Raw genomic sequence first — 23,991 nt, 5'->3', positions numbered from 1 at the left:
ACTAATTTGCTTTGATTTCTAAAAAATTGTCCTTCCTCTAGAATTTCTAACATTCATTTATTCAGTTGTTAATAATAATGGCTCTATATAGCAAGTTGTCACATGCTTTCTTAGTGAACCAGGCTCGTCCCCTCTGCTCCAGATAAGAGAACACGCCTTCCTGGGACAGCAGGTAGCTTGACAGATGTTTTCTTGGCAGAGTTTTCCTTCTGTCTTCCCCTTTTTATTCCTTAGATACACTTTGAAACCCATTTTAAGTTATGCTGTTTATTAGTCAATAATTTTAAACCTGCTTTGCATTTCTAAAAATTTGTAGAAAAGGAATTTCACTGACCTTAGCATTGAGACTTTAATCCTCATGAGTTTTATTTTTGGAAATATATCTACATACATATTTCATATATAAAAAAAAATCAGGATTCTTCATTTAATTAAAATTTAAAAAAATTTTTCAATTACAGTTGACATACAATATTATATTAATTTCAGGTGTATAACACAGTGATTAGACATTTACATACCTTACAAAGTGATCACACTGATAAATGTAGTACCCATCTGCCACCATACATAGTTACTACAATATTACTGACTATATCCCCTGAGCTTTACTTTATATCCCCATGATGATTTTGTAACTGCCAATTTTTACTTTTTATAGGAGTCTTCATTTTACATTACATAAGGTTGGGTTGCTTTCTTAGAATCTTAATTTCAGAACGCTAGAATATGTATCCCCAGACAGCTTAATTTATTTTTTGAAGACTAGAAACCTGTAGTAACTTTAAATCAAACTAATTACCTTGCCTTGCCTTTCTTTAAATCTTGACAAATAAGCCATTTTCTTTAGGTCCACTGGCCCTTCCCATGTTGGATTTTATAGTCATAACATGCTCTCATGTAGTAATTATAACTTTCTGATTTCCAAGAAAATGGCCACAGTGGGAGAGCCACCAGCACCTCTTCACATAGACGTCATAGGTGGTCCTTTCATTTGCAGCTGTAACCACTTTGATGTGCCATTTCTCAGTGTTTTCATTAATTTGGCAAGCATTTGTCAGGAATGCTATCTAAGGTTCTGGATCTGAACTTGGCTCTGAAGAGAGAGATGAATAAGACACAGTCCTTCTGCTCACAGACTCCTGGGATTTCACTGTCTGGACTGGTGGGGACCAGGGCATGCACCCAAACACAGCAGGGCAAAAGAGCTGTGGGAGCACAGAGGAAGGAGGATTTACCTGCAAATGGACGGGCATGGGAGGGGGTAGGGAGCAGTTTTTGAGAGGGCAGTCTGAGCTGGGTGTTAAAGGGTTTGTCTTAACAGATGAGTATATTGCAGGTTGAGAATGTGTCCACAGGTGTGAGCGTGTGGGGTTTGAGACTGGCAAGTAGGTATGTTGGCAGGTATTTAGATAAATACCTGGAAAAACCAATTAGGGTGGGATTATGGCAGCTCTTCACTGAACACTTTGTCGCTCAGTGTGGCAGGAGTTCTGTTCAGGTACCCGTGAGAAGGGGGCAGCGTATCACGTCACATTCGGGAGATGGGGGCCCCAGAACATGGAGCCTCAGTGCCCTTGGCCCTGAAAGGCCAGAGGACAGGGTGGGCATGACTGCAGTGTTGTCACTTGAAGTGGAGGTGACAGTCTCAGTCAGCCAAGCTTCACAGTAAACCCAAGGGACCCCTCATTTCATACGTCCTGTTACCAAGCAGTAGGTTCATCTAATCACACAAAGCTTCGACTTGAATCAAACAAGGTTTCTGGATAGCCCCCAAGTTTTGAGACTTAATACAGTAATGGCTATAGAGTCTCAGCCCTCACTTGTGTTATTTTCTTCTTTAAAGCAGCAAATGGGGGATGGGGGGAATGGAGTTAGAGGTAAACTGACAGCTGATGTTTTCACGTGAACCAATACCCAGCCTGAAGCTCTATGTTGTTCAGAAACCTTGTTCACCTCTGAAACCCTGGGGCCTCGCTCTGCAGCAGTAAGGCAGTCAGAGCAGGGCTGAGACTCAGGATTCCCAGCCTCTGTTCCAGGCAGGAAAGTGTAACAAAGCTTCACTTTCTCTCAAATAGTTTAAAAGGTGGCGTTACTTATATCAAGGGAAAAAGTGGTTTTTAGAATAAAAAATGTTTAGGTCTCAGAAAGCTGCTTGTTGAGAAGTAATTCATTTTTCTGGTGATGCTAAATAAAGAAGACATCAATGTACTTTTTGCCATATTCTATGTATAAAAGTAAACATTTTGTATGAATTATGAGCAAAAGATGATAGATAAGCTTTGGTCATGTTACTTACAGACGACATTTCTTCTGTAACTCAAGGGAGAGCCAGAGGGTGTGCAGGAGATGCCCGCTCCAGAGTCGGCCCCTGGAAGTCTTCAGGCTGCAAATCTGATTATCACCGTACAAGACGAGGCCAGACGTGATGGGGGCAGTTCACCCTCGTCCGCCACGAATGAACCCGTGCTACAGTATGATGCCAGTTTGAAAGAAGATGCAGGTGAAGACACAGCCTTACTAGGTAAGTAGCTGGCACATCGTAACAGACTGATGTTAGCAGTGGTTGAAAGAAAATGAAGAAATACATAAAATGCAGAAAAACAAAGAAAAAATAAAAACCATGATTTCACAATACCTGGAAAGACCATTTTAACATTTTGATAAATTCCTTTTCAGTTTTTTCTGTGTTTAAGGATGGAGAGAATGTCATTTATGTGCTGTTAGGTAACCTGTTTCTTTTCTTACTGTGTGAAGTTCTCTGTATTGGTACGGAGATGATTTTGTATAGCTGCATACATACCGTGTTTCCCTGAAAATAAGACCTGGCCGGACAATCACCTCTAATGCATCTATTGGAGCAAAAATTAATATAAGACCCAGTCTTATATAATACAATATAATTAATATATATAATACAATACAATATAATACCGGGTCTTATATTAATTTTTGCTCTGAAAGATGCATTAGAGCTGATTGTCCACCTAGGTCTTATTTTTGGGGAAACATGGTAAGAGCTGGCGCTCTAACCAACTGAGCCATCCGACAGCTCGTTGTCTTCATTCTAGTTGTGGAGGGTGCAGCTCACTGGCCCATGCGGAAATCGAACCGGCAACCCTGTTGTTAAGAGCTTATACTCTTAACCAACTCAGCCATCCAGCCGCCCCCGAATTGCATTTTCTTGATTATTGATATTACTTTTCATATTTTTGTTCATTTATATTTTATACTTAGCCCATTTTATCCTTAGCTTATTTTCCTATGGAGAAACTAATTGTTTCATACTGATTCTAAGAGCACTTTGGTCTGTCATAGGTACTATGTTTCCCCCATGTCAGTATCCTTTGTCTTTGATGTATTTTGCTTAAATAGAAATTTTAAATTTTTATCTAGTTCAGCTTCTCATTCTTTCATGATTCTGCCTTTGATAACATGCTAACTTAGAAAAGCCTTTCTCATCTCAGGGTTATAAAAATACTAACCTATGTTTTGCTAATATTTGTGGTTTTGTATTTTATATTTAAACCTTTAATCCACATAGTTTAAGAGGAGATTTAACTAACCTATTTTTTCCCCCAAGTGTTTAACTAATTGTCCTAATATTGTTTAGTAAATAATTATTTGTGAATGCTTTGGTATTTGCAAGACAATGCAAATTCCTTCATCTTTATTCTTCTTTTAAAATAATTTCTGGGCTATCCTGCATTTTTAAGATTAATTTAAAAATCATTTTGCCAAGTAAAAGAAAGTCCCATCAGAATTTTTATTACAATTCATGTACAAATTACTTTACAGATTGATTTTAAATTTAAAATCTTTTAAAATCTTAAAGTTTAAAATTTAATTTACTAATTTTAAAATTTGCCATCCTGGAAGAGGAAGTATATTTTTCCAAATCTGTAATACTGAAACTGAATCCTTTGTCTTTTTCACATGTTTAAGATCTGTGAGGCAAATAAAGACAGAAATATTAGAGCTTAAGTTTTAAACGGATACAGAGGAAGGAGTGCCCTGTGGAAGAAAAGGGAGACTGGACTTCAGAGAATTAGAAAGTTGGGAGGGTGATCTGTCCTAGGGGGTTCTACCAGCTCTCTGGACAGCTCTCCCACCTACTGCTGGAACTAGACACCCCTCCCTCCACAGGGCAGCGCCTTCCTTCAGACCCAGCTCTTTAGGAATTCCACTGTATTCAGCCACAGTGCATACTGATGTAATTTTTGCAGTTGCCCTCAGTCTCCACAAAGGAAACGAAAAATTTGCTTTCTCTACTACTTGACCATTCTTGAGATGTTTAAAAACAGACAAAACTCTTATCCTGATTAAACATCCTTCAGAAGCAGTCTCCAGATTTTTCTGCATTCTTGTTACCTGTAGTGCATTAGTTTTTGTCAGCGTGTCTCCTCAAATGCTCTCTTGAGACTTAAGATAATATAATTTCAAATAGAGGATAGAAATAAAGGTGTGGAAAAAGAAGCGGGGATACAAAATAACAGTGGTAGACCATCACTGGAGAATGTTTCCTGGGCTTCTGCCGTCATCCATTTGACCTTGTACGTACTTAGCTCTAATGTAGATGAGTTTTTCTGTATTTAAGGCAGTATTCTGTTACTAGAAGAAACCTATGGGGCTGAAATTATTTTGCATTCCTCTTCCTATAATATCAGACTGTCTGAATTAGAATACCAGTTCCTCTTCCAAGATACTTCAATCTCCCTGCCTCAGTTTCTTCATCTGTAAAATGAGGATAGTAACATATAGTCTCTATCTCGTTGGGTTGCTACATATTGCCCAGTAAATGCTAGCTATGGTCTTCCTGGGAGGTAACACCATCATCACCACAGCTACTTGTTTTACTTTTAAAAAGTACTCTAACATCACCACCTCAGACTGCATCTCTTTATAGCACGGTGCTGATCAGATTAATGTTGATGAGGCTCATACTGAAAGGCCTCACACTGGATGTGAGGAAGATGTTTATGTACTTTCCATGCCTGTATGGAATGGGTTGCCATTTTCACATGTATGTTTCATTTAAAATTTTCTGCTAACTTTTTTCTTGAATTATGATCTCCAGATGAGCAACAATGTTTATTTAATTGAAGTTCAGAATATACCAACTGGCTAACGGTGGCTTTTCTCACTTTGTTGCAGAAGAGGGCAGGAACGACCTTCGTGGAGGACCGTCCCCCGCTGCACTTCCACTAACAGTGGCCCGGACAGAGCTTTGAATCAAAGGACATTTGGGTTTCCTTTTTTACTTTAGCACAGTTTGTATATTTGAAAATTATGTACATTCTTTTACCTTTCAGGTTCTGATTTGATATACAGAGGGCTAAGATATTCTTAGAGACTTTTTGATTAGTCGTCATATATTTATCTACTAAAATATGTTGTTTACAATGAAAAATGTTATTTCAGACTATTACAGAGGAGACGAATAGGGAAGGCACGCTAATGGAAGGGACGGCTTGTGTTTCTAGATTCTAATTGGCTGCTATGGTACTGTAGAAACAAGATTAATTCTGTCTCTCAAGGATGGTTTTAGACGAAGCACACTGAATTTAGACTACTTGAAGTGGAATTGTGTAATTAAATTCAGTAACTGATCATATCAGTTTTCCCTGGAGGAAAGACTTTAGAACATTAAACTTGTAAATGAGAAATCTACAGCTTTCTTGCACCTTGGTTTTACGAGTATATATACAGATTTTAGAACCTGACAACACTTCTTTGTTGTTTTCTATTTGGAATTAGGAGAAAAGCACTAGATGACCTTAGGATTTTCGTTTTTCCCTTTTATTACCTAATTTCTTGTGACACCTTGATGGGGACAGAAATTTGTTCATTTATTTCTATAAATAACTCTAAGATTCTGTGTTTCACATGAGCATTAAGTTCTTCATCACTTTAAGGGAATCGAGCAGGCAGACTTTTGTGTGTGTGTGTAAATGAATATATTGGTTCCAACTGCAATTTAATGTTTACAATGGAAAGGGTGAAAGATGGAGAATTTTGATTGTTGTTGTAACAAAATAAACAAGTAACCAGTTTTCTTGGTTAATTTTAAAGCAAACTTAATGACCATGACCTTATTTAATCATCTATCCTTTTTACTTTTTGTTTGCTTTTCTTACTTGTAGGTGAAAGGACCCCAGGCTAATGTAAGGCTTTTGGAGCCCACTCTCTCAGTTTATAAAGTGATTAAATAAACCACCCCCCATCCCTTCTTCTGTAATTTGTTTGAAGTGGAAGTTGAAGAAGATGAAGGAGAGTTATTTTTTTAGAACTTGAAATTGTAGTCCTTTGTTGCTTCTAAACTAGTTGCTGTGTATATCTTTATTTTGTGGGTAAAAATAAATGTTCATTGAGAAAAATATATTTTAAATTTAAAGAATTTATTCTTATAGCTGTATCTAAGATAAAAAGTTTTACATAGCTTATTTTTTTCCAAACTGTTTACCACACTTTGATTGTAGCCACTCATAGTTCTGAAATACTTGGCGAGTAAATAGTTTTACTGAAGTAAACTGTCAAGTTGGTGGCCAGATCCGATTTGAGGAGCTACTAAAATAGAAAATATGTCTTACTTGGCGCTCTCATTTGAATAGCCTTAAAGTAGGTTTCCATAATAGCCATTAGCTTTGAAATCTGCCTTCTGTGGTTCATTGTGAATAGGAAAATATGTCCTGGATTCTATACCAAGTAGATTGTTTGCTTCTTTGTATTTTAAGAAAAATACTAGGGAGAAATGCTTTAATTAACAATTCTTCCCAGTAGCTAATGAAGCTGACTTTTAAATACTATGACTGATCAAGCAAGGTCAGTTGTTTTTGATAATTACAGAACTGGTTTCCTAATCAGGGGCTGTCAAATGTAGCTTTCCTTAATTCAGAAGTTTGAACACTAAGTTATAAATAAATGAGATTGGAAGAATTGTAATCTCTTCTCTAGAAACGTTAAGTCTTTAATAGCAAAAAAAGAAATTAGCAGAAGATAGAAAACTCTTAAGTACTTCAAAAGGAAAAAGTTTCATTTGATAGGTATTTTTAAGGTGGAAATAAATATGATAAAGAAGAATCAAAATTACAGAATTTTGGCTGAAACCAAGTTGATAAAATGCCGGGACTATGGGGAATGTACACGAAGACAGTATACGAGTACGAAATCAGATTTAGTTAAGGTTAGTTATTTATGGCAGTGATCATTTTCCTTCTAACAGTTGTAATAGAAGCCATTCACAAATAATGTAGAAAAAAAGTTTTTTTAACTTTGAAAGTTCGCAGGCAGCATGTGAGAAGCAGTGCATCCGTGAATGTGAATCCGTAAGCTGCTGCCTGCCGGGGCTGCTTCTGGGTCTCCCATCAGAAAATCAGGCCAATCTGGAAGAGAGGTGGAAACGCAGCACCGTGTCAGGTAATGCTTCCTTGTATGCTGTCTTTTTAGGGATCTTGAATATACAAAGCCTTTCCTGAAAGACTGCTCCCTGTGGTTACTGAGGAATGATGACAATAAAAGGCCGAATTGCAGTGCGTCCATCAGCAGTTTGCTCTCTTTGTGGGTGCACGATGACAACATCTCCTGAAGCGAACCATTGGTCTGACCTCAGTAACATCAGGACTGAAGCTTGGGACCTTGGGCAAGCTTTCGGCATTCCAAGAGAGCTCAGCTATACTTAGGAAAAAATAATCAGTGACCCTTGGACAACACTGGCCTTAAACAAGTAGTAAATGCATACTTTGTACTTGCTGAATCAAGCACTATTGGAATCAAGAGAGACAAAAAGTAGTAATAGACCTTCAAGAACAGTTGTGTTCCCATTTGGATGAAATATCCAGTGTAACCAAATTCCCCAGTGAAGATAGCTTAGTCTGGCAACAGTTTCTTCTTTTGAGCACATTAAATTTTATTTGCTCAGTGAAGGCTGAGATTAAATCAGTAGATATCTATTGCTAACTAGAATTTGAGGTAATTATGTGTATTGGTCAAAAGCTGTTTCTTCGGGCTCAGTGTAATCCCTACTTTGATTTACAAAGCTAGTCTCGTGGTATAATATACGTGCTGTTGTACAATCACCAATTAGAAAAGCCACCTATACCTTTCGCAGTTAATTTAGTTTCTGAAGTTTTAAAAATATGAGTATTTCACTTTTAAAAATGTATGTATTACTAGTTACAAATGTGAAATTTCTGCAATGTCAGTAATGCAGCTAGAAATTTACCATTATTCTAACAGCCGAGTATAAAATAAGTTGTGAATTGGGAAAAGTAATTGCATTAATTTAAATTAGTATCAGAATAAAAAGTCAATCCATTCTTTTTAATGAAATGTAGGTTTGTGTATTATGGGCTAATGAGAAACCTGGGAACACCATTACTTCTGTGGGCTGACTGCAGGTACTGACTCCCAGGGTTATATTTCATACTTGCTTTTGGAAGCATCTTGTGGATTTCCCTGAGAACAGTGACTGCATCAAATGATCAGACAGAAAATGAAATCAGCAAAATGTCTTAGGTAGCAGGTGTGAGAATTTTAAAGAATATGTTCCTCCCATGCATTTTCTAGATACTTAAAATGTTATCTTAAAAGGGTAGCACTCAGAATATCATTTAAAATAGGTATGTGATTCATCATTCTCCATAGGAAGGTGAGTCATTACAGAATGTATGAAATGGTGTGCATGCTGCTGAAAATTACGTAAAAATGTGTACGTACTTTATAAGAATAAAGTGATGCTATTTTTAAAAAATTGTTTAAATGAATAATAAACACTGTTAAAGAGAATTATTTGAAATAGTTACATTTTGGGATCCCAAATAGGCTTTAAGTAACTTCTCTTTCCACCCGAAGATATGACTTGGTACTCTCTTCTTTTTAACAGGTGATTTGAAGACATTAAAGCTAGAAATTGGAACCAGAAAACCTAAAGAATTCAAGATGTGTTTTAACATGATGGTTAAATGGAACTCACCTGAGTACACTAAAAAGTTGATTGCACAGTTATTGAATCCCAGGATTATAGTTTCTTGTATTTCAGTTAAATTTTCTTCTGCTTTTAAACGTGTGTAATAAAGAACCTATCCCTGGTGTTCTAAGTCATGACTCTGGTTTTATACATATGTATAATAAATATAAAATGTTCTCTAACCATTCTTTGCGATTTATTTAAAATAAATTTGTCTTTTCTCTTTTAGGTTAACACCAAGACTGATCTTGAAATTAGACATACTCTGTTCATAGAGCCCACGTTTGCAGATTTGCCCGCTAGTTGATTTGTCTGTCACCCTAAATCAGTGTGAGCTGCACTTCTGTACGTGCACAGAGAGTGATGAAAACTTGTAGTTGCTTGACATGCGTGTTCCATTTCAGCTGTCAAACTGCCAACATGTCCTTTTCATGGTCTAGTTAGTGACACATTTTCTGACATTCTGTACTTAATGTTGGTGATTTGTTTAAAATGGCCCCCAAGTATAGCTCTTAAGGGCTGTTTACTGTTCCTAAGTGTAAGGCTGTGATGTGCCTCACAGAGAAAATGGGCTAGATAAGCTTCAAGCTTCGTTCAGGCACGAGTTCCAGTGTTCTTGGCTGTGAGTTCAATGTTATCGGAGAAATCAGTAGGTCCTGGACCCTAAGGTTGGGTTGCTTCCAACACTGGCAGTGGTTGAAACTTTGCCATTCCAAACAGTATTTGAATAATGAACTTTTGGTTTTTTCCCCAATGCTAATATGCAAAGCAGTGATACCCACTTTTAGGTATTGAGAGAAATCAAATTTGTTGCCATTATTTAAGATGTCTGAAGACACCCCCGGGACATCAGCTTGGGTCCTATGTCCTTTTAAGCAATTCCCTTTCATGAGGATACCTAAGATGAAATGTATTCTAAATCTACCGCTCTTATACTTAAAACCACTAGGCTGGACAGCAAAGGAAACCACCAAAACAAAAGGCATCCCACTGAACGAGAGAAGATACTTGCCAATGATCATCTGATAAGGGGTTAATAGCTAAAATTTATTAAACTCATATACCACCAAAAAAACAAAAAATGGGCAGAGGACCTGAAAAGACATTTCTCCAAAAAGGACATACAGATGGCCAAGACATGAAAAGATGCTCAATGTCACTAATCATCAGAAATGCAAATAAAAACTATAGTGAGGTATCACCTCATACCTGTCAGAATAACCAGATCAATAAATCAACAAAGGACAAGTGCTGGTGTGGATGGGGAGAAAAGGGAACCCTTGTGGACTGTTGGTGGGATTGCAAATTGGTACAGCCACCATGGAAAACAGGATGGAGGTTCCTCAAAAAATTAAAAATAGAACTACCTCATGACCCAGCAATTCCACTTCTGGGTATTCAGCCAAAGAAATCCAAAACAATTTGAAAAAATATTGCATCCCTGTTTACTGCAGCACTATTCACAATAGCCAAGATATGGAAACTAAAATTTAGCCAAGATATGGAAACTAAAATTTGTGGTACATTTATACAATGGAGTATTATTACTGCCATAGAAAAGAATGAAATTGAAACCACTTGCAACAATATAGACAGACCTAGAAGATACTATGCTAAGGGGAATAAGTCAGAAGGAGAAAGACAAATAACATGATCTCACTTATATGTGGAATCTAAAGAACAGAATAAACGAGCAAAGAAAACAAATACAGATACAGAGAACTGGTGGTTGCTAGAAGGGAGGGACTGGGGCATGTCACAGTGAGAAAGGTGAAAGGATTAGGAAGTACAAATTGGTAGTCACAAAACAGGGGATGTGAAATACAGTATGGGGAATATGGTCAATTATGTAGGGTGTCAGATGGGTATTGGACTTCTCCATCAGGGGAATCATAGGTTATATATTATACCTAACCACTGCGCTGTACTCCTGAAACTAATAAAATATACTGAATGTCAACTATAATACAGATATATGGTCACGACATAAGGTACAGCATAGGGAATCTAGTTAATGGTACTGTAATAGCTATGTACAGTGTCAGAGGGGTAGACGACTTAGTGGGATTATCACTGAGGGGTGGAAATGTCTAATGTTTCGTACACCTGCAACTAAAAAGAAAAAAAAAAAACCCAGTAGGCTGGTTTTCTTCAACTTTTTGCTGAGGATTGAATTGGAGTGTAATTCCTGTTGAACAAATTCTTTCCCTATAAAGTATGCTTTGAAAACACCTTAGTAAGTGAGGAATTTTCCATGATTTCTTCAAGAAAAAAATACCATCAGATAGTTTATTAAAAAAGAACTTTAATGTAAGGCACTGTTGTCCAAAGTTAAATGAGGGATAACAACCCACAGGATGCCCTCCTGCTCGCCCACTTCTCAAACAGGTCATCTGTCCCCCCACGGGTAGAAGGGTACAGATCCCGCCCAGCAACTTGACACGACAGTACTTCTCAAAGCACTGACTCTTGTTTTCCCTTAAACTAATAACAGAACAACTAATGAACATCTGGTGAGGAAAAAACCGGCAAACTACACCAGCCATTATAGCCCCAAAAAGGGCTTCTAAGAGTTCCCAGGTTTATAAGAGGCCCAAGAAATGCATTTATTCTGTTGCCTATTAAGTCCATGTGACAGGAAAAGATCAACGTTACAAGTATGTCCTTTGGTTCAAACTGCTTAATGAGAAGGTAAGAGCTATGTGCACAATGGGCTCGAGGCTCGAACTTCTGTTTGCCACCTGATTCAAAAGCACTCAGGTGGTTTCACCCCAGGTGCCATACGACCAACTCGTGAGAATGTCTTCATTTACTCTCATTAAATATATTTAACATTTGAACCTTAGGAAAACTGCATTCTTATCAGAAGCCTGTAATTTGTGCTTCAAACAAAAACAGGCACCTTGCTTCTTTGGTGCCAAAGACCTCACCTATCTTTCGCAATAATTTTTTTCTGGATAACCATCAGTAAAACACCTAAGACATATTTCTGCAAGTGCTTGTAAAAAATTCTTCTAAAGGAAGAAGTCATCCAGGAAAGCCAAACTTTGCTAAAGTGTTGTTTATATGCATTACACCAAACAACCCACTCAGATTTTTAACAATTTTAAAAATTAAATCCCAGTCCAGCCGAACAATGAATGAGGTTGTGATGAGGTATTATTTTGACATTTTGGTCTCAGAAGGTGTTTCCCCAGTATCTAGTGTCTTCAACAACCGGAAAAGGCCAGCAGCTTCTCGTATCCTACTGAACTCAATACAGAATGCCTGCACTTCTATAAACAAGTCCTGCACATTAATAATTTTGTTACGGATCAAGGATTGAAGAAAAACACACACAAGACGTACCAGACGATTCTGAAAAAGAAAAAAAATTTAGTGTGCCCATTTTCTTGGCAGGTATTTATAAAATTTACAAAAATTTCTATTACTTACCTGCATATATTTGTCCTTAATTTGTTCACAAGTAGAGATGCAATTTGATATATAAAGGTGAATAAATTCAGGAGGTAGATCAACAGCTGTAGTTAGTCTGTTGCATGAAGTTAGAAAGTTAGGGCAGTTCATTTTATTTGCTAACATTAAAAAACCCCATTAACCATAAAATATAGAATTTCCTTTGATCATTTAGTGAAAATTTCTGATATGACCAATTACCTAGTTTTAAATATACTTAAGCAAATAAACCAAAGAGCCACACCCATTGGTTAATTAATGACATTTTAAAAATTTATAACGTCACATTGTAATTACTCATTAGGCAAATTTTTGAGCACCATGTTCCTCATGGTTCTTGGTTGAATCATAATTCAGTTATTATCTTCTAAGCTCTAATAATGATTGGCAATAATTCTACTCATTTATTAAACCGATTACATGTAAATGCTATACAAGGCAGTGTGTCTGAAGGAGGTATAAGTTTAGTAACTAAACTGTGATACGTATCTAAATGCTGAAATTAGGCATTTGCAAAAAGTTAAGTGAAAAGACAGAAAAAAGTCTTAAAAGGGCCAATGACTTAAACTAATACCTAAGGAGAAATGACCTGAGTAGAGCTTGGAGTCGATGATTAGCATGGCACATTCAGGAACATGGGAAAGACTGGCTGCCATGTAACAGACGTGGTACGGTGCCCGCAATTTAGCGTCTCAAAGGGGGAGGCTGGTATTTTTCAAAGGACTCTATGGAATGTTTTAAGGGGAAAAAAGATGGGGTGGGAATTACATGCTCAGGGTATGCTATGCTAACTATACAGTATATGATTTCCAGAGAAAATTCTAAACTCGCTTGACTGGAACTTTTTCCCCGCAAGGCACTGAGGAATTAGTGGACCGTACTCCAAGGAAACTGCCATAGGTTGCCAGGGTCACCCCAACAAGTGTCCTTCACACTTAAGGGTGATGCACTATGATGGGGGGCAGGGGGGGGGTCAAGGAGAACAGACTTTGTCCTTGAAATTACCGAAAAAGATGCAGGTATTTTGGACTAAGTGCCAAACGTCTGGTAAAGACAGTAACTGCTCCGAGAATGGAGGGAAGCGGGGGAATAAATGAACTCTCAGAGCTCGGTCAGCCGAAAGGACTTGAACAGAATGCAGCCCCTGGAAGGGTGAGTCTTAACACAGGCGGAAAGGCTTCAACAAGGAGAAGGCAGAAAGCAGCAGCGTGTTTTTAACAAAGCAGCTACTCAGTTTTGCCAGTGAAAACCTACTTCCTCACAACCCCACCCAAAAAGGACACACTTTCGTACGTGCACACACACATTTGGAGATCACCTAGCTTCGGGCCAGGTGGTTTTTCACCACCTGATTAACTTAAAAGGACATGTTCTTTAGTACAACTACAAGTAGGTTACAAAAAAGTAATCCCCAACTTACAAACGAGAGATCAAAAAATGTACTGTCACTGAGGTTCAGTTGCCTGCCACCAGAATGGATTTGCCCACATAGCAGGATCATATAAGTTAGCACCAAAACGGCACCGCATGAAAGGGAACCCAAGGTGAGAAGCCCAACTGGGACCACCTCAGGCAAACCCGGACATGGGGCCACCCTAATATAACAGCTTAATAAAACAGGAGGCTGCCAAGCTACCCCCACCCAACAAGCCTATTCAATTCATAATTTACCTAAAACATTTGCAAGGCAAATAATACAAAAATGGGAAAACATTGCACAGAGGACACCAAGAAGGGGAATGCGCGGTGTTTGCCGGACAGCGCCAGCAGTAAGGAGGCTGAGAGGCTGGGGGAGGACTCGCAGGACAGCAGTCTCGGAATTCTCTGGGCTCTTCCCCAGGAGGTACATAGCTGTTAGTCTAACAAACGAGAATGTAACATCTGTATTTGTGTGCAGGTCAAGGATGAACAGCTATACAGAGAGAAATTTCAGCAATTTTCATTTATGCTTCTATTAATACTAAATATTTGAAATCCTACTCTTTGAGTTCTTACTAGTGGATGTTAAATTTACACACAGTGAACATTAAGCCTCAGATTATTTAGTGGGTTTTCTCAGGCTAACTATGTCAGAAAAAACAGACTTGCTCGTTTGTCCCTCCTAGCCGTTTAATCAGGATCTGTACACTCCACGCACAGTTGGCTCACGCACAGCAACTTACCGATTTACAACTTCCATCGAATGTAGAGACATGTCCATGTTGACCAGGACCGAGAAGTACTCAGTGATCTGGCTGGACTGCATTAACTTCAGCAGCATTTCTATGGCCACTAGAGGGTTGTTCTCCACTAGGTCAGGAAGTTTGGCTGGAGTGAGGCCAATATGATAAACAAGTTTGGGGTCTTTTTCCAACTCACCAAGGAGCTAAATACAATCACATTTGAAAAAAAAGAGAGAGGCTCTGGAGTCAAATTAGCTTTTCCTTTCCTGCATACAAAAATACATATTTTATACAAAAAGCTATAAAATTATCTGCACTGAACCAACTTTATAAATTTCTTCCTTCAAACCCATGATCATAATGACTTGATATTTTTCAATTTACATTTGAATTGTAAAGATATTAAAATACACACAGCTTCAGGGCAGTTTATAAATATGCCCGTGATTCCTCCTGGGCATTAAACCAGACTCAATATCGTCTGGTTGAACAACATACTGCCTGGATTGTAACATGCTTAGGTCCTCGGTAGGTTTCTTTTTCTGTCATCTGTTATAACCCAAAATAATCTTAGATACCAACTAGTTCTCCCATAAAGCAAAGGCCAGAGACTTGAAAAACACGAGAAATCCCTGAGAACGGAGCAGGATGGGAAGAAGCAGACCTGACCAGGTAGTAGTTTACAGTTACGTCCCACTCACACTTTGTAATTCAAAAAGGTCTCAAAAACAATCTTTTCTACCAAATAATTATGTTTTCTTTAAAATTTTCCATGTTCTTTCCCCCATCTACATGTACCACGGTGGACTGTTTCAGGCTGGTCTAGTAAGCAAATTGAATTACGAACACAGGTATTTACTTGACTTTGAAAATAGTATTTTTGGTGGTAAACTAAACTGGAGCCGTCAACATCTCCTGACAAGTCTTAATGTGAAAGTATGCAAACTGAATAAAAGTCCCCGACCAGAAAGCCTCCACAGGGTGTCTTTGCCTTCCCCCCAGGGGAGTCTTCTAGTTGGGCAGCAGGAGCTATTCTGATGCAAATCCACCACTAACAAGCTGTGGGATGGGGGCGACTTTACCCCACCTGTGCTTTTTTCCTCCTCCCGAATATGTTAATAAACCTGCTTACCCTCAGGAGTTACTAGCCAACTTCAGTGTAAGGAGGTAAAGTGTCCAGCTGCACACAGCAGGAGCCAAGTGCCAAAAAGCAGACCCTTCCTACCTTCCTCTCCCAGTGTCAAACTATCTCAAACATTTTTAGTTATCAGACTTCTCGCCCTCCCAGAGTGGAAGGTTCAGAACAGCTCCAGAGACCCAAAGCTCTGGATCCTCCAAACGGCCCACTATAGGCTCATGTTGACAGTATCATTTCATTGGTCATTTACCATGTTATGAAAAAACAAAAAGCTTGATGGGCTAAAGATAAAAAAAAGTTTGCAATAAATACATACCTGTGTTTGTTGAGGAGAAGATAAAGGGCTTTTGAAGGCTTTGGCCATTATTCGCTTGATCTCTACACCCGTGCTATTCTTCACACACATTGATTTGTCCCACTGGATGGAATGGTCAGGCTCTGTGGGATTGAGCCATGCCAGCTCGTCTTCACAGATGTGGAGTGGAGGTGGTGGGCGAATAAACTCTGGTCGAAAATGGCCTGTGAATGAGAGCAGCATCTGACCGCTTCTATCAGGAAGCTGACATCTGTACACATCTGTACCCATCTCACATTTAATGAAGAACACCTTTCTAATAAGGATAACATGACAAAACTCAGACTTCAAAACCAGAAGCAGAAATGATGTAGGAAATCAGAGTTTTATTCAGAATACAGACAAGAAAATGAAACACTGATATTATTATGCCAGAGACCAAATCTATGTATTTGTGGAGGGAGGAGAGGAAAACATTACTGCAATCTGACAACTTTTAATTCAAGCATGATCACCACCCGACAGCAAAAGGACACAACCTGTTTTATTGGTTAAAGTCTTTTGATGGGAAAAATGAAATACTATTCGATCTCACTCATCCTATTCTGAGTTGTCACTTTATTCAGAGACCACTATGACTTGTACCAGTTTTATCTTTGCATCTTATACCCTGAAGTGGCATATTACGTGGAGATGAAATGGCAGGGAAGAAAAAAGTATGGTTGACTTGGGACATTCTCAAGTGAATCTGGAAACTTTCATAAATCCCTGCATTCACAAATACCACATTCATTTTCATAAAACCATAAAAGTACAACAGGAAAATGAAGTGACTCAACTATTTCATAAAACAAGATTGATCCCTAAGTTATAAACCCACTGAAATAAATGCAAGCTGAGACTGCTGCAAACAAGCTTCACACTAAGGGCCAAAGACGGCTTGTTCCTATCATGGCTCCTACTCCAAATTAGAGATCATACTCCAGTTTAATGAAAACGTGTTTTCTGGCTAAGAATCGACACTTTATCTTAAACTACACTATGTCTTCACTTACATCACCAGAACTAGCATCTGAATCTCTTTTCAGACCATTTACAAGAAGAAATGACGTTTTTAACACTTGACGAGAAGGACCACTTATGTGACGAAGAGGAAGATCCGTGAGGCGGGGATGCCTGGTGTTTAGACCCACTTAATATCTGACTGATTTGCTTTCCGCAGACCTTCCCGTGGCCCAGGCAAGCCCAAGGTGTGCCTGACTGAGTATTGAATAAACCCAGTGTGTGCCACGGACCTGAGGCCAGCCGAGACTTCAAGTATTATTAAACCCAGAGGTCTGCTGTAAATGGTGTAAACAGTCAGTGTGAGTTTTAAACTTATGATGACACTATCATCTGGAGAACATGTTCTTATCCCTAAGCAGAAAGCGCACCTTTATCATTAAAACCACATAGTAGCCTATAAAACCAAAAGATGCAGCCATATTATTTCAAGTTCATAGGTGTTTGTTTTGAATTAAGAGCTATTAGATCAGTAAAACGTTACAATGGAGAAGGTAAAGATAATGATAAGACTAACAGAGTTATAAAACAGAAAGGTAACAAGTTACAAAAATACTCATGTCAGTAAAATCAGAGAATTTATATCTTCAGATATGCTGATATGTAATAAAAAAACTTAGTATGTCATTTTATCAAATAGTGTAAATTACCAAGCATCCACTATGTTCTAGTCACTATACTAGGAATTTTCTCATTAAATTCTAGTTTAAGCAGCAACAAAAATAACGTTTCAGAAAACCAGAAAGTCTCAGGATGCTGATACAATAAAACCAAGAGTATAAAATTATGTATACCTACTTTCAATAGGTGGTTTTGGTCCACTGACTAAAGCTTCCGTGATCTGAGAGGCAACTGAGCTGTCAAATCCAGAATTCGAAGAATCCGGGTCTGGGTCACTGAGAATACTGGGGAAGCTCGCCTTACTTTGGGTTGGCAATTCAGACTGGCGTTCTGAAAATGTTAAAATAGGAGACATCTGAAAATTGAGAGTACCACAAGGAGAGTGAGAAGACAAGCTACTAACTAGGGAAAGCTATCTGCAACAAGTAAGCAAAAGGCCAGATTCAGAACACCTATATACATTTTTTCAAAACTCCTACAAACCAATTTTTAAAGCAGGAAAAAATGGGCGAAGCAATCATTTTATTAAAAAAAAAAAGGTTGAATGGCCACTAAACATCTGAAAATAGGTTCAATTCCATTAGGAACCAGGGAAAAATCGGTAAAAACACAACATACTGTTACACACCCACCAGATTGGCAAAAATTAACAAGCCTGACATCAAATCAGAAGAGGATGTCAGGTAACTCACACATTGCTAATGGGAATGAAAAACAGCATGGTAACTTTGGAAACAATCTGCCATTACCTAGTCAAGTTTTACATGTGCTTACCTGTCCATCTAGAAGAAACACTTTCACATGTATGCCAGGAAAATATACAAGAATGTTCATAGCAACAGTATGCCCATCAACAGTAGAACGGATGAAGAACCTGGTATTCCACTATATGGAATACATACGTACATACAACTCAATAGCAAAAACACAATCCCATTTAAAAATGGACAGAAGATCTGAACAGACATTTTTCCAAAGAAGACATCCAAATGGCCAACAGGTACATGAAAAGGTATTCAACATCATTAACCATCAGGGAACTGCATATCAATCTCTGAACGAAATGTCACCTCACATCTGTCAGAATGGCTATTATCAAAAGGACAATATGATAAATGTTGGCAAGGATGTGGAGAAAAGGGAACCCTCATACACTGTTGTTGGGCATGTAAACTGGTGCAGCCACTATGGAAAACAGCATGGAAGTTCCTCAAAAAATTAAAAATAGAGCTACCTTATGACCCAGCAATTCCACTTCTGGGTATTTATCCAAAGAAAACAAAAATACAAATTCAAAAAGACATACGCACACGCATGTTCACTGCGCATTACTTATTTACAGTGGCCAAGGTATGGAAGCAACCTAGGTGTCTACCGATGGATGTACACACACACATACACTCACCACTCTGGTCCATGGATCCCACTGTAAAATCTGAATTCCAGACCTCTGCAGAGATCATCTATGTAGCTAGCTCCAGAGAAGATAGGTGTATTTACTTGTTTTTTTCACTTGTGAAATGAATGGATTAGGACACCTTCAATCTGGGTAGGGGAACCAGCAACAGCAAGTTTAGCTACTCTGCCAAGCTTCTCTGTCCTAACTCTAGTCACGTATTCTTCTCTGAGCTTGATGTTCTTTAAATCTCACAGGCTGACTCAAGTCACCTCAAGTTACAAGGGGGTCAGATTTCATTCTCCCTTTATTGAACACAAAGCTAGAACTCTCAGAATACACATCACTCCCGAAGATAAGGAATTGAAATTGTCTATCACTTCTGTACCCAGTTTTCATACTATCTTTGGTTAAGGAAACAATCATTTATTTATGTTAATAGATAAACTGTATCTGGCACTAGTGGCTAATAAGTACTTTTGTGTACCTTCAATCTTAAAAAGATTTCTCTTGGTTTCAGAAAATAACCATTATTATGTTAATACCCAGTCGTTAAAAAGTGAGGTTCAAAATGCTCCAAGGAAACAGTAGTTTATTGAAAGATGTCACCTTATATAAGCAGCCAAATGTCACAGGTGTGTTAAGTCTAAGGATGGGGCATTGTCAAAATTAATACTGCAGCTCATTTAATCACAAGGTCAAGGGTTCACAAATTTGGCTATATATTAAAATTTCCCTAATGAATCACTCTCAAGTGATAAGACCCACGCATCTGTATTTTTGCTTAGAGCAGGCAAGCAGACGGTGCCTCTTCTTCACTTCTTAGAGGCTGACCACCCAGTTCAAGAAGGCCCCCCTATTTTCTATCACGACACACTTTTGCTTCAAGACCATCCATTCATTTGCTTACCTGCGTAGCACAGAAGGTGCCAAAACAATCTTAAAACAGGGCAGAGAAACAAAGTGGAAATCTCACACTTTCTGATTTCAAAACTTACTACAAAGCTACCATAATCACAAGTGTGGTGCTGGAATAAAGACAGACATATAAACCAGGGTACCGAACAGACACCAGAAATAAACCCTCCCACATATGGTCGAATGATTTTCAACCAGGGTGCCAAGAGAACACTGTTTTGGCTATTCAGCATCCCTTGAGATTCCACGTGAATTTTATGATGGGTTTTTCTATTTCTGTGATTTTGATAGGAATTGCATTGAACACATGATCTCACTTTGAATAGAACTGACATAACAAAATTTTTTTTATTTTTTAAGCAGACTAAATTTTATCTTCTGAAAGTGGAAAAGCAATCTGTTCCACTAAAAACTCAAAATGAATTTATATGCCATATTAGCCAGGACCCAGTACTGAAGCTACGTTGTTTTCATGAAAGATACCAACCTTTTAGCACAGTTCATTTTAAGTTGAGTACCTCAAGAAAAAACGCCCAGTGCCACCACACAAGAATGCCCAAGCCACCGATTCCTCCTTACCAGCCAAGGCCAGCTGAAGCCCGCTAATATCTACAGACTGGCCCATGTTTCCAACGTCCATCAGTGCAATCTGTCGCGGTGTCTTTTTGAAGAGTTCCCTTGGGGGTGCCAGCATCAGCTGGGAAAGAAAAAATTTTTCTGGTGGAGTTATAGGAGGTAAAAATCCTGTAAACAAAGATGTACAATGATTAATTTTTAAAATTTAACATGAATCTGGTAAAATTAGCATTTGCTACTTGCCGTCTCAATTCACATATTTTAAAAACAAAATTATAATTAAGTTCAAGTTTCAATTATAATTAACTAAATATATACTTTTATTAAAGGTAATTAAATACGTCATTGGAAATGCTATGATTTGTGGCAGTATCAATGAAACAAGGTTTTTGTAACTATTAAGAACTTTGTTTTTCACATGCCTCAATTCCTGCAAAGGCTTACATATGCAAGCAAAAACAAATAAGAGAACTCCAGCGCTTAGGAATGCTTTTCTTTCTTCTCTGCTGCTGCAGCAACTGCAGAGGTTGAAGAGAAGGAAGCAATCACCAACAACACAAATATACTTCACACACCTGCTTCAATACAGTGACTGGTCCCTTTCGCCCCGTATTAACTGCTCACCATCCATCCTCCTGCAGGGTCACCAGACTCCAGTGACTCCGTTCCCTCCTCGCTATCCTCTCTCCCTCCTCTCTTGCCTGGACTATGGGACAGCCTTCCTGGTTTCCAAAGCAACCCCTTTTGACTCCTGACCCACCCACGGTGCACACCCCCACTTACCATTCTACTATATTTCTAGGCACAAAACTGCGCACGTTACTTAACCTGTTTACACAGAATTAAACCCAAACTTCTGCACCATTTGAAACCCTTCGTAACCTGCTTCTGACCCACTTTCCGGATCTCATCTCTTGAATTCCCCTCCAATGCCTGTATCCTACACTCCAGCTGCACAAAATCAGCTTCTCTGATTCTGGATTTCAAAACATCCAACATAGCAAGTTCTTTGAAGAATACCTGGCAGGGCCACCCCCTTCCCTCCCCTCCACCATCTCTAACAGTTACACACTGGGGATCTGCTCTGTGCTACCGAGCATTTTGTATGTGACATGTAGTACAGCCCTTACCACACTGTGTTATGACTGTTTATGTCTCCCCAACCAGCCTACAAGCTTCTTGGGCACAGAGAAGCCTTCTGATTTACTTCCAGATACATTCTCAACCTGGCTCTGCATCAGAATCATCTGAAAAACTTTTAAAAATACACTCATTAGACGCTCACTCTAGGTGTACAATGTCATAAACTTTGGCACCGATATTCCATTTATTTTTAAGCACCATCCCTACCTGCTTTAATGAAAGTAATGACGATAATGGGTAATACTTATTGTGAATACTTTTATTCCTAATAACTCTACCAGCTAGGAATTATCGGCATTTTACAGAGGAAGAAACTGAGGCATAGAGAGGTAAAATAAGCCCTCCATGGATTCCTTCCCTGGCCCATTTGTTTACAATGCAGTCCACAGTCTAGATCTAGGTTTCGACTCATTGCATTTGAGAACGACAGTATATAAATCATGGTTCTTTTGTCTAACTCGTCCAAAGAATTCAAAAAGCCCTGTGACCTAAATCCCTCATTGTCCCCATCCTCTACACTGTATGGAGGTGGGTTTTGACCACTCATAGACATACTGCATTCACTTTCTGAGTATTCTCAAACTTCAGGACTGTACACTAGGGGCATCTCCCAACACAAAAGTTGCCTCTCGTGGAAGGGCAGTGCAGGAAACAAACCAGAAGACGCTCTAGATCCAGAGGGAAGTCAGGCAGGACCACGGACCAGCTTAAAATGTAAAAGCCCTCCTGCACCATGAAAAACTACCTGGTATTAGCTGAAAATCTGCTGCCTTAGCCTTTTGACTCCTTGTATAAGCAGCCCTGCCTATAGAGTGATTTGCCCTTTTATCCACTGGTGAAGGACACCAGGTTAAGGACTGTAAGATCAAGCTGTTTCCCACCTCTAACTACCTAGGCTTCCCCTGTGACACTGGTCCTTGTCTAAGTTTCCCAGGTACCGTTATACTCATCACCATCCCCTCTGTGCCTTTCTCCTCTCCTGGCTGCAAGTCTTCTCCCAAAGTCGTCTCATAAAGCATCTCTTGAGTTAAAAATAAAATTAAATAAGGGGTAGCCTCGCATGGGCCCACTGATCTGATCTCACCAATGTTGCACACATTTTACATAATGCGTTTTCTGAGCTAGGTGGTGAATTTGAGACTATCCTCTGGTTCCCATCACATTATCCAAGGGCACCTAACAGTCCAACAAAGATGGCTGCAAAGTCCTTAAAAGCTGTTTAATGTGTTTCCACCCAAAACTTCTCCGGGTTCTGAACAATGGCCTCTATTTACTCGTCTGAGAGTTAAAGCCAGGGACAGATCGGTGGGTCACTAGTTACAATTTCACACCCCTCAGACTGGCTTTACAAGGCCGAACTGTATTTAAGGTACTAAAAATGTCAAGCCCCCCACTGCGCGGCATAATTTGAACGGCCTGTACTACTGAGAAAAATAATCTTCGGTGCCATGAATTTGTAATTTAGGTACCACTTCTCCATACTTTAAAGGTGGGGGAGGCAGAGACAATTTCAAAAGGAGACTTCATTTCACTCTCGGGGCAATTTCCGAAAGCGGAGGTGGGAAACCGACGAACCTAACTATGCACAACGCACACCTGGCTCCGGGAGCGACGGGCCGGCGCGGCGCTTACCTGAGAGCGGTGGCCGGTCCGGCTCCTGGCCGCCGCGGGCGGGCGGCGCGGGGTTGAGCAGGTGCGCGAAGCTGGCGGCGAAGGGGTTGGCGGCCAGCGGCTCGGTGCGGTACATCTCCCACAGCAGGTAGAGCGCCGTGAGGCGCTGCGCCGCGCTGGGCAGCAGGTCCGGCTGCTGCAGGAGCATTACGAGCACCGAGCCCAGGCGGAAGTGGTCAGCCTTGCTGAAGTAGTGGTGGAAAGCGGTGGACAGGCCCTCGAAGGTGGTGCCGCCGCCCGCCTCCTCCGAGATGATGCTCAGCAGGCTCGAGAGCTCCTTCGGGGTCAGGCTCATCCTGTCCGCAGGGCCCCCCGGGCCTCCACTGCCCGGCCCGGGGCCTCCTGCTCCGCCTCTGCCGCCGCTGCCGGAGACCCCCGGGCCGCTCCTGGACGCCGACCCCGCCGCTTCTCGGGCCCCTCTTTGCTCCGCAGCGGTGAGAAGCCGGCCAGACGCCGCGCTCGCCCCGCCACCGGGCATCAACCTCTCTCGCCTGTCCCGCTTCCCGGCCGGAGTGGCCCTAACGCCGGCTCGCTCCGTCCCGCGGCCGTAAAGCGCGCTGTTACACGACAGCGTCGCAAACCAAACTC

General features: G+C 39.8%; 2 protein-coding genes and 1 non-coding gene across 4 annotated transcripts in view; 2 read left to right on the top strand and 1 right to left on the bottom strand.

Moving 5' to 3' along the window:
• The window catches only part of RNF149 (ring finger protein 149), a 26,918-nt gene extending 17,771 nt beyond the window's left edge, over positions 1–9,147 (top strand). Inside the window, exons 6-8 of the mRNA XM_019753796.2 lie at positions 2,326–2,524; positions 5,155–7,416; positions 8,882–9,147. Coding sequence (XP_019609355.2) covers positions 2,326–2,524; positions 5,155–5,231 — 276 coding nt within the window. The 3' untranslated portion in view covers positions 5,232–7,416; positions 8,882–9,147. The remainder of the gene's footprint in view (positions 1–2,325; positions 2,525–5,154; positions 7,417–8,881) is intronic.
• CNOT11 (CCR4-NOT transcription complex subunit 11) lies at positions 7,248–23,991 on the bottom strand. 2 transcript variants are annotated; one of them, XM_074332396.1, is made up of 7 exons: positions 23,365–23,972; positions 20,593–20,757; positions 17,877–18,029; positions 16,038–16,240; positions 14,584–14,786; positions 12,401–12,497; positions 7,248–7,382 (listed from the first exon to the last, which is right to left on the bottom strand). In XM_074332396.1, the coding sequence occupies exons 1-7, from the start codon at positions 23,879–23,881 to the stop codon at positions 7,365–7,367; spliced, it is 1,356 nt and encodes a 451-aa protein (XP_074188497.1). In that variant the 5' UTR covers positions 23,882–23,972; the 3' UTR covers positions 7,248–7,364. The 2 variants fall into 2 exon arrangements, with proteins under 2 accessions (XP_074188497.1, XP_019609396.2); XM_019753837.2 differs by lacking the exon at positions 7,248–7,382 and adding an exon at positions 11,251–12,322 and having other exon boundaries at positions 23,365–23,991.
• On the top strand, positions 7,495–7,610 carry LOC141571986 (small nucleolar RNA SNORD89). The gene has a single exon (XR_012497020.1). It is a non-coding gene; the product is annotated as a small nucleolar RNA SNORD89 (small nucleolar RNA).

This window comes from Rhinolophus sinicus, linkage group LG05 (genome assembly GCF_036562045.2).
Source record: "Rhinolophus sinicus isolate RSC01 linkage group LG05, ASM3656204v1, whole genome shotgun sequence".
Lineage (NCBI taxonomy): Eukaryota > Metazoa > Chordata > Mammalia > Chiroptera > Rhinolophidae > Rhinolophus > Rhinolophus sinicus.
The sequence above is the reverse complement of the archived record's forward strand: the minus strand, read 5'-3'. Positions and strand labels throughout refer to the sequence as shown.